The following is a 14202-nucleotide window of genomic DNA, read 5'->3' as shown; positions in this document are numbered from 1 at the left end:
AAGAGTCTTCTTGTATCTGCTGTAGTGAAGGACTTGTGGGACTGTTACCCTTCTGAATATGAACACTGAACCGGTTTCCTGTTTAACATCAGTTAAGGCATTGACCTGCATATGCTCTGACCTTTAGGTTACACCTTAAAAGGTCCCTATATGGTGAAGATTTTCCCAAAGGACTTAGTGCTTCATAGTCAACGGGGTCAGATTTAGAGCAGTCATTGTTGCCATACTAACGCAAGTTGCCTTGTCTTTAAGGTTCTGGCATTTGTCACCATATTTCTTTGTAAGTAAGTATTTACTGATGTTCCTCTTTTTTTACTCCAAACAGCAGATAGAAGCTTTACTATAAAAGGATGAATGAATACAGCTCAACACTGGACATTATCAAATGCATTACTATTACAATTTTGTTAAGAATATATGTAAAAAAACTGAGTCTCACTGTTGCTTTTGATTTTCCAACCTAAAAAAACAACTCAAAATTGCACTTACTCGACTTGAGGGCTGAGGAATTGACTTCAATCTCTCCTCCTGCGATTGGCTGGAAGACTGACAGCTCAGACTGGTAGAGGTCAGGGCTGGGGGCTAGGCTTGTGTGAGCTGTACCTCTCTGCTGGGCTTCCTGCTCTTCATACACCGCCATCAGCTTCAAAACATGAAAGGTAAAACACAACGTAGCTGGTTAGTCTTTGCCGCAGATTTCTAGTGGAATATTTCTCTATAAAGTCATTCACAGCTCAGGTTCACATTTCAGGTTTTTATACTTGCTACCCTGTAAACACACACGCTGACAGAAAGGCTACACTACAGACTCCGAAAAATTACCTGTACAACATTCCACACACACAAATTGTGGATTACCTTGTGGATGAGGACACTATATATGACATCTAAGGAGCCCAGCATTCCTGTGTGCCTACTGACTAACAGCTGACTCCATTTGTGTCTTCTCTTTCCGTGCGCAACACTTTTCTACAGTAGCTCTAGCTGGGTTATCTAGTAACACAGATCTAGAATCTAGAATCCCCCATCTATTGGGTTTGTACTGTGTGTGTGTGTGTGTGTGTGTGTGTGTGTGTGTGTGTGTGTGTGTGTGTGTGTGTGTGTGTGTGTGTGTGTGTGTGTGTGTGTGTGGTGCCTATAGTGGCAAAGAGTAAAGAAAAGAGACTTTGCCAGTAAAGCCAGAGGCTTCCTGCTGCACTGGAAGCCACGAATGTGCAGCACCTCTCACTTACACAGAGACAAGAGCAAACACATGCATGCCACAAACAGACACAAACCATATGGTGCGTTGTTGGTGTGTTCGCACTAGCGGAGTAGCTTGTTGTACTGCAAGTCACTGGACTGTCTCCTTTGCACATGAAGGGCAATACAGATGTAATTTTTAAAGTTTAAAGTTACAGTTAGTTATGTTATTGTAGAATAAAAGTGGAAGCTAGTCTATACAGTAAACAACAGCCTCTACTTCATCAGCCTTCAGATAAAAAAAAGGTACATTTCAAGATTCATTTCTTTTTTCAAATTAGGACAACAACAAGAAAAGCTGCAAAGTTACTCTGACATTTAGTTTAATTTCACAAATGAAAAACATTTTACAATGTTATCCGCAAAGATGTAACACCTGGTTTTTGTAGTGTATGACTGTATTTGTGTGGTAAACTTCCACTGAGCATTTTTAAAAAGCTGATTTCAGTCTTGAGGGTAACAATTTCAAATTCTCATCTGCATGTGGGCATTAATGCTACTGTATATAGACTGGACAATATTGAAAATTTCTCACCAACGTCCAAGACCATACAGTATCTCACCAACTACTCAGCATGACTGATACCTCTCAGTCTCTCACATTCTTGTTCTATCACACTCTCAGCTTCCATCTGTCTAACACATATCATTCTGATCATCTTGTCCCATCTTGCTTCATAACATAAATTTCAGTTGACGTCTTATATGCTTTTAACTTGTACTATTTTTGCATTTTTTTTTAAGTATTTATTTTCTTATGATCACCACCTCTCCACCGTAGTATATGGTACCACTTTGCCAATTTATGCCAGAGAATGTTCACGATTGAAAGTAAAACCTTGGTTTAGATATATAATAACAGAGCAGAAAGTGAAAACCCTAATAAACTCAATCACGTTTCATAACCGATTTTTGAAACACTCTTATCTCAAGTTACAGTAATAAAAAGTTAGAACCAGGCAAATCGTTTCCAGGAAAAACAAAACAAAAAAAAAAGAAAAAACGCACGCTGTAGGATGGATGGAAGGGATTTGTAAAATAGAACATCTAAAAGCATGACTGTGAGAAAGAAATGGGTAGACAAATTCAACATAGCCTTGCTTGAGTGTCTTAAAAAGCAGAGGTGGAAAAAAGGAAAGACAGCCAAATGAGAGAGGGGAGGACTTTGCCTCTGTTCTCTCCGACAGGGGACTCAAAGACCTGCCAAACAAAGTGACACCACGTCTGAGCATGGGTGGGGAAGGGCAGACTGCACAGACTGAGGAAAAAAAAACAGAAAGAAATGGCTGTGGAGCATGTGAGAGACTCAAGCGGATGGAGAATTATAATTCTCAGTAATGAGGGGGACTGACAGATCCGCTGTACTTCGAGATGTCAGTGTAAGAGCACAAAGCCTATTTGAAAGTTGATACAGTCTCAGAGTGTCATCATGTCGAGCACCGCTACAATGATGGGTCCATTTTTTTTTTTTTCCCCAAAACAAGTCACAGGTTACCAAATCTACAGTACCATTACCATTTGTCCTACAAAAATATGTAACTGTAAGCTTTAAAAATGCTTCAAGGTTCAGTAGTTGCACCTTTTGCGTAACCCTAATGTGCTGCATGACAATAGTATATGCAAGGTTTAATCAGATATCCTGTTAATAACACCTATGTGTTTCTTTCACTTTTATGCATTGCAGCTCACAGTCAAAACAATTTTTACTTTGATCCTGTTGGTGACAAGCTCATGTACACCTCCTAAAGAAGAAATAATCTTTTTATGCAATAGGGCTTGCTGCTGATGCTGGATCACAAGTTCCATCTGTGACTGACCATCAATAACAGGGTTCCTCCATTACCGACTTGAATATTAGGGCTTTTTCCTTTGGTTTCTACACCACAGAGGCCATTACATTACAAAATCAAACTATGGTGCATTTATTTGTAGTTGTTCACTGTTAAATTAAAAACATTAGACACTATTCATTGATGCAGCTGCATTAAGCTCAGTCAGCTAGGTGGTCATTCAGACATGAAGCCCTCAGGTCAGATGTCGTCAGATTAATGAAAAGGAATTCCTGTGTGATCAGAGCCTTAGAATGAAAGGTGAAAGAAAAATGAACTTGCATAAAATTGATAAATAAATGAAAGGACTAATTCTTTCCACCCACACAGGTGCTACAGTGCGAACTTACCAGTAGAGTGAGAGAGATCGTGATAAAACAAGCTACAAGCTACAACTACAAGCCTACAGTAGATCTAAGAAGCGGTCTAGTCAGACAATGTAGTATTTGTGTGGGTGGATCAACAGTGTTTGGTGGCTATGGAAGACATACGGGTATAAAAGATTAAGACTGGACATAAAACGTATGTCATCTAACATGAAAGTGCTGGCACACAAAAGGAAAGAAATAAACAGAGAAGATTACCCATTCTTTAGCTGTAGGTGTAGATAAGAAGACTATGCTGATTGATTAACTGAGGGTGGGCATTTACTGATGGTAAACGGATGAAAATAAAATTATACTTTTATCCCGATATTAAAAGTGCACATGAAAGTAAGATGGGCTGACTAAGAGCAGTTAGGGACGTAAGTGCTTAAAACACACACACCATTTTTTTTATACCGTATCCTTCTTTACCAGGTCGATTAGGGGCAAATTGATACGTTTGAAGTGGTTCAATAACATCCTACAATCAACCAAATGCATGAGAGGAGATGTAGCTCAGAGACACGCAGACAGAGTCTTCATATGCCACCGAAGCCTAATGTGCACTCATGAAGAAATCTATATTGTGTAATTACAGTACACTGTGCATCCTACAGAGTCAACAAAATCCATCACTGTCCATCATCATTATCATCTCAACATAATATAAATTAAACTATAAAAATAGTATACATTTTTTTCCAACAACTTTTCAAATTATGGTCATTTAAAGCCAAATATGGCATAATGGATTTTTATGATGCTTCTCTGCATCAAATAATTAATTGAGAATAATAAATGTGTCTAGAGCCAATTTCGAAAAGATCCTCTTCCTCTGACATAACTGTTAAGAGACTAGGTGTTATCACTGGATGGGACAGAGAGATAAGCACAGACACACATACAGTGTGAAGACTGACAGCACCCCCTAGCTCTACACAAAAGAAACTGCACCTCTGTGCATCTCAAAGTCACAACCACCCCCCACACGTGTTAAGAAAAAATATTATGTGAGAAGAAAGGGCAAGATAACGTGTTGCACACACTCTCATTATGTGTTTGTATAATAAAAAACTGGACAGAGAGCATTGCCTCCACATCGTGTTGTGTGGTAGTGTGTTTCACCTCCAATCTATATTTTGTCCTATGGTGCTACACTTTACAGGCCCTGTAAATATGTTCTCTATGTGCATGCCGTCATGCCCTTCTCTGCTCTTTTGATGTAATGAACACACAGGACATTTTTATGTCTTATGACATCATTTTGATGCTCTTTGTGCTGCAGTCATAATGGAAATAAGTCCAGGGCTGCTAATGTGGCAAGATAAGGTCACTCAAGCCAGCATGCGGAGCCACTCATTTTTTTTTTAAAAGCCTTACATGTCTCCGTGTGATGCCCATAAAATAACTGAGGATCACAAAGAGAATCTGAATCAACCCTGAGGCAGGTGAACTCTTCGAGGCTAGGCTATGTAGCACTCTTTTTCATCTTTCATCAGCAAATATTCCTGCTTAGTCCTGTTTTCCTTCTGGCTTAACTTTGCCTCCTCTCTTTTGCTTGCACTCATTTCCCCTCCCTTTTTTGCCTTTCCTCTTCTCCGGTTGCTTCGTTTCTTTATCATTTAGCTTCCTCTTATTTGGTTCCTTTTTCATCTTTTTTTTTCCTCTACAGAGTTGCTCCCCTCTCTCAAGGTGAGTTGTTGTGTTTCCTTACAAATAATGTGATGTAAATCATTAAGTTCCTGCACTTTCCTTATTAGATATACTATCAGAGCAACAAAGAGCTTATTGATTAACACTTGAATCTGATACACTCATGCTAACTCCTACTCTCTTTGCTTTAAACATTCATATTCTGTTCTCCGACTCAGTCTCACTTTCACTGATGTGAAATTACACATATACAAATCAAGTTCTTCTAATCAATAATCTAAATGAAGGTGTCTCTGAACTGAGAATATGAATGAATGAAATTCACCTGGTCAGCTGTTTAAAGTGTGTGTGTGCGTGGTTGCTGACTTGCTATTGATCTTCAGTCATGCTACCTCAGCAGAATATGACAGTTAACCACAAAAGAGGAGAAAGCTAAATAAAAACACAAAGGCATACATAACATACATTATTTAGTAACAGAGAATGGCGTTTTTAGCTGCAAGTAACAGATCGGCCTCCACCAGTATTAGCAGCCCAACCGTTACAACTGACAGTACAGCTGACTATGTGAACTTCTTGTCCATATGGAACAGCATTATGGAGACACACAGATGGCACAGATGGACGCATTCTGTGCAAGGCAAATTCTCAATGATCCACCAGCAGTGGTCTGAACGACAGCACTCCAGCCACAGAAGCCTGTCAACCAGAGTAAAGTGCATAGGTTCCAACCAATTGGAAGCATGGAATAAATAAGACATTTTTGATGTCATTCAGGTGTATCATCTCCAAATTTCAAAAGTGGCTTTTCTGGTGGTAAAAAACATACACTGTCTCCAATCACATATAATATAATAGATTTAATTACCATAGTGTTAAGGAGCAGTGAGCCACACATGATCATACTATTGCAATCACTATTTGATCATATGTACAATATCATTTTTACTCATTTCTCTCAATAGACCTGCTATTGTTCTGCTTATTCAAGTGTCAAGTATTAGACACCATGTAAACCTTTGTATGCCTCAATGAAAAGCCTCCCCACCACTGCCAGCATGGTACTCCATGTGGTACCAGAAGAAAGTGCTTTAAGCAACTGGCAGAAGTGATGGCACATAGCCAAAGACATAATGCACACCAAACTAAAATGCTGACAAGGAGGAATTGAGGGAATAGTTAATAGTAGTGTTTAGCTCCAACATTCTGTTAAAAAATTATTCAAGTTGTACTTCTTAGCTTATTTGTTTGGTGTAGCATTTGATGATGGCATTGCGTCTTTCATTTTGTTGCTTGAAGTGCGTCTGGTGAAGTAAAGCTTTGAGGTGTTATGCAAAATATATTTTATTATCAGTGACAAAACTTGATCAGTCTCTCCGTCACAGGGAATATTACAGTAAATAAAAAAGAAAGGTATTGTTTTGGCTGTAGCTTATCACACTTTAAAATGGTTAAGAAGAAATTTAGCAGTTTCAAAACTTTGTAGACATGTTTGTCTACAATGTAGCGTGTCCAGAGTGTTAATGTTCAAATGTTTAGTAGGACCAAACTAAAAGGACTGAAAACTAAAAGACAAACCCCAACCCTCCAGCTCTCTCATCCACGATAGCTCGTTTACCCAGCCTGTCTTTCTTTCATCCCCTTCTCCTTTTGTACCATCTTATCGCATTCAACTGGCTCTCCACATAACAATGGACGTCTGAGTAGCTTTTGAAGCAGGATTTGCCGTCTGTCAGATGTGACTGATTACACTACACACTCCTACAAATACCCTGTTGTCTATTACACGCATGGAAACAGTTTGTAGCCTGTACGCATGCAACAAGTGTTTGCATGGTAATTATTACAGGATTAAAATATCAAACACTGTTCACTGCATTAATAACGGTCATCTGATAATCCTTAAATCAGGTTCACTGAGCATTCATGTACAAAAAGATAAACTCGTTGGCATGAACATTTGTGTTTCATTAGCTTCGACATACTGTATTGTATAGTGTAGTATGTATCTATGGCGTGTTGATTTGTGCGATTTTGGCAAAGATTTGAGCAAATTACACAAAAGCAATGACTAGCGCCATTCAATTCTCTGTGACTGCACCGTTTAGTACAGTAAGTGACATCAGCTCAGGGAAATAAGGTTCCTTCTGTAGGCGTGTGCGTTTGCGTGTCCATGTGCGTGTTCTGTGAAAGGGTTAGGCAATTAAATGAGCCGTTATCATCACTCACACATTCAGGGACAGGTTCACTCTTTATAAGGCTCTTGCCTCCCCTCGCATTACTCAGTTAATGTATGTAAGTTTTTATGCCAAAGGGCATAAGTGTGTGTGTGTGTGTGTGTGTGTGTGTGTGTGTGTGTGTGTGTGTGTGTGTGTGTGTGTGTGTGTGTGTGTGTGTGTTGAGGACAACATACATAAGCATACAATAAATTTCTCCTTTCAACACGCACACGCGCACACACACAGCTTTTCTATTTAAGAGGGTGACATGAAGGGTGGTCCTTCTAACATTTCTGTGATTGAGGTGAAGAGTAAAGCTCACAGCCAAGACAGAGTGATTGCTCTAGTCTTACTGAAAGATCACATCATCTCTGTGTCATCGCTAAACCATGAATTAAATCCATCTTGACACTAAATGATGTGTGCTCAAAGAGACTGGCCAAGTTAATACAAATTACACTCTGCCATAAGCACAGACGTAAAAATATGCTGATAACAATTTTAGCTATCTAGTTACCAAACTAGTATCAAGCAGAGTGTGACATATTCCTGAGCAAGCATTATGTTGTTCCTCATTTGTTACTTATCTACTACAAGTTTCAAATACTGTCCACACAGTTTGACCAAAAACACATCCATGTGATGGACTAGATCTTAGTGATCATTTACTTACTGTAGTCTTTGCCTAACAAGCCCCTCAGACACTTCATTAGGATAATTCGACAGTACAATGAATCCATGAGGAGGTGGACTTCATAACAATAACAATTAGCCACACATACACACACACCATCTCTTTTATGTGGGTCCCAGGTGCAGCTGTACTTTCTAATTAAGAGGCTTCACTGTTTCTATGCTTATAATTAACCCTTTTGCTTTTACCTTCTCCATTCCATTTTAATCACTGTTAACCCTGTCCTTACCTTAAAATCAATCTTCTAGAACCTGCTCCCATTCCTTATTCTGTCACATCACACCCATCTCAGACACTGTTAGTATTAACCCCACATCTGTCTTTATTTTCCTATGACTTCCACAGCTCTTTAATTGCCAGCTACCCTATGCCTCTATTTTATTCTGTGCAGCAATTAACCCCTTTCTCACTTGCACCTCTCTACAGCTCCTCCTTTCATATGTATTTACAAATTGCAGCTATCTGTCTCATTCACACTGTCTTAATGCTCTCAGCTCCCTCATATCTATCTCTCTCTCTGTTTTTTTGTCTTATCCTTCCCCTAGTGTCCTCTTACTCTCTAAAAAGCACCATTACTCAATTAACCCCAATGGCTCCTCACTAGGGGTCAACATATATATCAGGTCTGGATCAAAATCTGTGTGTGTCTTCGACAAATGAAGAATCCACACACAGGCATGCACAAAAAGGTGTGACACTTAAGTGATTGGATTCATTAGCTATAGAGTGAAAGAGGAAGAAGGTGAGAGAAAAAGGAAGGGAGGTGGTCAAAACATCCTTTTAGACCCTGACGGAGACCATGGCAAGAGAAGAGCTGTTCAAGGAAAAGAAGAATAGGAGAAGTAAATAAAAAATAAAAAAGGTAAAGCAAAACAAATGTTTATGGTTAAAAAAAACAGTTAAAAATTAAAAATGAAGAAAATAAGTGCATAATTAGATCCGCTGAACAGAGAACAGATGACATGCAATGGAAAGAGAATAAAAGATTAAATGAGTGCATAGCGAGTTACTACTGAAAGAAGGGGCTAGTTAGGGTAGAGCATGTGGACGGGTATGTACTGTGGAGAAGAGTATTTAGGTTCATTATGGATGTACAGGAGACAACTCACTGTTGTCTCCTGTCATAATGAGCCATTTCCCAAGAAAACATTGGGGATAATGATACATGAGCCAAGCCCAAACGACCTTTAGGAAAAAGAAATCCACTAATGGGAAAAACTTAAGGCACAACTCTTGTTGTTTGTTCAATTTTTTTTTTAGTTTTGATGCATTAACCAATTAGCAACTAAGAAGCAAGACAGACTGTTATGTCTGAATTAGGTATGAGTCAGTTTAACATAATCAATGCTCATCCAGATCTGCAAGAAATTAGACTCAACGCATTTGCATGTGGGTATCCGCACACATGTACTGCACATATATGCAGCCAACGATGAGAATGCATGCATTTAGCAGATGGCTGGTGGTTAAGAGAGTGTGAATGATAAAATCTGCCCACTATTCCATCGCCTTGTCCATTATTCCACTCCACTGCTTTTGAAGAGTGTCAGGGTGTGTGTGCCCATGGGTGAGTGTGTGTACACACAAGTATGTTTGAGAGTTTCATCTCTGTGTATCTGTGTCTAAGTGAAACAATCTACTGGCATCACTCCTGTCGTTTAATGAACAATATTAAAATTAAACCATTAAATTTAAATAAAAAACGCCATTTAATTGGGTTTTGCTCTATTCTGATTTGATTGTTTCCACTCTTCATGCATGACAGGTTGTGAGCAATCAAACTAATGAAACATTAGAGACCCATTCAAAATGTGCAATGAGAGTAATATAATATCACCCATCTGTGTGTGAGATCAAGTTAAACATAATAACATGTCTTTAACATGAAAGTGGGTGGAATTAAAGGTTTATTTGTAGTCACTTTGTAGTAAACATATTTGTGCGTGTGTTCAGAAGAATTATGTACAGAGGGCAGCAAGTGTCAATTCCATTAGGATGAATGATGATGACGTGTAAAGACACAACCCTACGACCTTCTTGCACACATGTTTCAACCCCCACACACGCACACACCCTTCAAAGCACTTCAGAAGATTTACCCTGGTAATTCATACTTTATATCACTAAAAGCTACTACTAATTCACCATGCACATGCATACGTATGCATACGTAATATGTAGAAAGTAAGGGTGTCCTGTTAACATATGAAAAGTCAGGAAAGACTGATGCCTCATTAAATATAAATCACAATTTGACTGATAGGCAATATTCTCAACAAAGATGAAGTGTATGGTCTCTCTATCCTTCTCAAGGACTATCGTACACACCAGGTCACACGTATAGTAACATGTACGATTATCATGTAGTGAAAAATGTCATGCTATAATAGGAAAATGACAAAGAACCTAAGTTGGATGTCCCAAGTACACTGGACTGGCAGAAGACTGTATGTCTCCTGTTTAAAAGTACAAAAAGCTTCACCTTTATGCATGAGAATACATATTAGAGTACCTTAAGTCCAAGAAGATTATGTGCTTGAAACAATTAAAAAAAAAAGAAAAAAAAGGCACTGTTAAAATATTAAGCCTTTTCAACTGAGGTTGCCTCAAATGGTAAAGTGTCACAAACTATTGTGACTCAACAACTCATGTTGCCTAAACTACATTTTTATAAACTTTCTGTTATGTTATTCACTAATTTATATTCAAGTTCAATTTTAAGTTTACACAAACACCTGTAGCTGAGCAGTGTGCTGTGACAAGGTTCTGCTTTTAAACAGACTGAATGACGGGACACTGGCTGAGAAGGATCTTTAGCCACCTGGGATGCTTCCCTCATCACTGAGGAGTTCTGTAGTTCAGGCAACAGGGTCAGGGGTTGATCGTCAGAAGCAATAGGTAGGGAAAGACAATAAAGAAGAAAAAGCACAGACATTGTGATAAACCAGTGTAAGGAGCTATGAATATCACATTACAAATGCATCATTAACTCCCTTAGACTCAACAGCCACTAAGAACATATAGTTGCTCTTAGTGATTTTGTATTGGGACTGTAACAGACCATATGCAAATAAACACTCATTACCTACCCAGAGAACCCCACACTAATGGAAAATCCAACTGCCACCTTATGATACAAGCACATTCCTAAGTCTACATACACAACAACTACTGCACACCAGGTTGCCCAGTAAATGAAACCAGTGTTTTGTTAAACCAATAAGCTGCTCTGCTTTCCTTAGTGGAAGGTCAATATTATTCTCATCAGGCGGCCACTTCATACTGAGGGCCGAGGGGTCAAAGGTGATTGAAAACTGTATTATATAACCACACTCCATGTGTGAGGAGACGCATAAGCCAGAAGCACAAGTGTTTATATTTGTACTTCCTGTTTACCCGCTCTGCAGGTTGACACACACTTAAATAGGAGCCAGATACAACCACAAGATCCAATTAAATAAATTAATGAAATTAATTTGACCTACAAATCGCAAATGAGTAACTGGAAATGGAATACTGATTTTTAAATAAATTCTAAATTAAAAGTTCCTTAGCCAGAAATGTTTAAGACAATAAAGCAAGAAAAAATATCAATGATTTGGACAAAGTTATAAAGGAAAAACAAAAAAAAAAAGAAAGACAATGTTTACTGATTAATATTCACTACACTAATATGATTATTAGGCTCAAGAGGAAGGCTGAAGGTGAACAATGAGAGTTCTTATATGCTTGGCTTGATAGTTAAGGTATAGGGATTTTGTCATATTGCTAAGGATTAAAATGTTGTGATTAAATGTCCTCAGCGTCATGGGCCTCCTACACAAACTGCTTGGCGTGGCTGCATGTTCTACTAAACCCTTTCAAGTCCCATTGTTTTGATTTTTGTCATGGTTCAATTAATGTCGACATGATAAACCGTAGCACACACACATACATGTAGAGACACACAAAAGTACAAAAAGGTTGTGTCATTAACTACTGTAATGCACGTACACATACATGCACAGCATGTTACACATAAGACTCCAATCACATATTGCCTGTCTGCTTGGTGTCTATTGTCTTCATTATCTTGTCAAACCAGCATAAGTAGATATAACTAATCGCATTACATCTGCATCATTTGTTACTAATCAGCACCTCAAACATACAGGGTTTGTGTGTTATTTTGGAAGGTTGAGTAGAATCTGGTGTTCTTAATGCAAGGTTGTACAGACTTAATGTACATGTCATTTATAATATAAACTGTGGAGACAGATTATAGGGCATAATGCACAATAGCGCTTGAAACATTGTCATAATTGCCTTATTTTGTCTGGCTGGTGTTTTGGTTTCAAAACAAATAAGCTGGTGCGAAGGAGAGGCAAGAAAAGGAGAAGGGACAGAAGAGTGAGGAAGCGCACAGACATGTAGGGCAGTGGAGGAGGAGCATGTGTTTAAAGGGAAAAAAAGATCTAAGTGGCCACAAAAACCTCAGAATTTATTTATATGTCTAGTGTGGCAATCATATTAATTCGTTACTGTTGTGCAGAGCATTGACCCAAATGCTAATGGCAAAAAATACTGATCAGTTTGTCTTTTTTGTAGGATTTGCATAGTTTTGCTTAGTCTGAGTGTGTGTGCGTGTGATAAACTGTACAGTATGTAATACAGAGCAGATATTAAAATCATACAAGGCAGTGGCATGGCTCTGCTCTTTCCTTTTCCTTTTTATACAAACCTACATCCTTCAAAAGGCTGTTGCTGCAATATACACAACATGGAGAAAGAAACTACATTAGGAATAATACTTCCAGCTACATAGAAAATGCTGATGGGAATCTATGTTTCCTGCTTACTTTTCATTTTCGTTGGCATCTAGCCGTTAGTGAGCTTGAAAAACAACATGCAAGGGAGGCATTAGGGTAATGGAGAAAAAAGGTAGAGGAGTGGGTGGTGGTCAGGAGATAAACTTGCACACCACACACAGAGACATTAATTTTCACATAAACTTGTTTTATAAGTTCCATTAGTGTTTCTTTCATTTTTTTTGGTGGGAGTAGGTTTCAGGGTCCGGGCTTGTAAATAAACTAAACATCCCTAAAAAAAAGTCAATAAGCATTATAATTATTATAATAAATACATTTATTAAGAGTATATATTGAGCTCTTGTTGCCCGTCATAGCATTTTTAGCAGTTTGGGCCTATTGTACATTTGAGTCCTCTCTGTTTAATGCATGACTTGAATATATTTCAAAAATCAATTGGCTTTCTGAAACTTCATTTTTTGACCTCTGTCTTGAGAAGACCCCAAAATTCCTTTTGGTTTTCTTCACGTTTATGAACCTAAAGGCAGCCAGTCCGAGTCTGTCAATAGTGAAACACTCATCTGGGATTAGGAGCCATTCATTCATTCATCGCAGCTTAGCAATGCTATGAGAGCCTTGCCTCAGAATTCAATGAATATTTCACACACTCATTTTTATACAATTCTTTGGTCTTCGACAGTGTGCATTGCTGGTTATCATGCTGTATAATATTCTTTGTAAGTGTATATGTGTGTGTTTTCAATATTTCATGTGTGGCAATACTTCATGTAGTAATCATGAATTGTTTTCATTGCAGTATATCAAATCTGATGTATACAACAGCATACATACATACATACATACATACATACATACATACATACATACATACATAGGATATAACAAAAAGAATGTACACACCACTTCTAAAAAAAAAAAAAAAAAAGGAACCAGAAGCCAGATTTGGGTTTTTCAAATAAATACTTGTAAGTATAAAAACTGTCTATAGCTTAAATAAAAACACAGAGAAGAAAAATCAATCATCAATCATCAGCCATTGCACAAACACTGACTATAGCCAGTACGTCAATATGGAACATCCTGAAAAAAATGTGGGAGTTGTAAAGACAGACACCAGGAGAACTGTTAACAACAACACTATCATTAGCAGGTCTCACAATCTACTGAAGGAGACTGAATAAACAGGTATAGAAGCTATACCAGATAATGCTAACCACTCACAAAGCATAAAAACTTCTGAGACAATATTTTATGGACTGATGAGGCAAAGATGAACCTTTACCAAAGTAATGGAAAGGGTAAGTGAGAAAGAAAAGATCTGTTCATTATTCCAAAAAGACAAGCTCATCTGTGAAACACAGTGGAGGTAATGTAATGGTTTGGGCTTGCACG

General features: G+C 38.2%; 1 protein-coding gene across 1 annotated transcript in view; it reads right to left on the bottom strand.

The window, feature by feature from the left end:
- Nucleotides 1-14202, bottom strand: part of LOC114846730 (partitioning defective 3 homolog B-like) — a 127339-nt gene that overhangs the window by 103375 nt on the left and 9762 nt on the right. The window contains 1 exon segment of the mRNA XM_029135733.3: nucleotides 490-643. Coding sequence (XP_028991566.1) covers nucleotides 490-643 — 154 coding nt within the window.

Source organism: Betta splendens, chromosome 21, assembly GCF_900634795.4.
Source record: "Betta splendens chromosome 21, fBetSpl5.4, whole genome shotgun sequence".
Classification (NCBI taxonomy): Eukaryota; Metazoa; Chordata; class Actinopteri; order Anabantiformes; family Osphronemidae; genus Betta; species Betta splendens.
The sequence above is the reverse complement of the archived record's forward strand: the minus strand, read 5'-3'. Positions and strand labels throughout refer to the sequence as shown.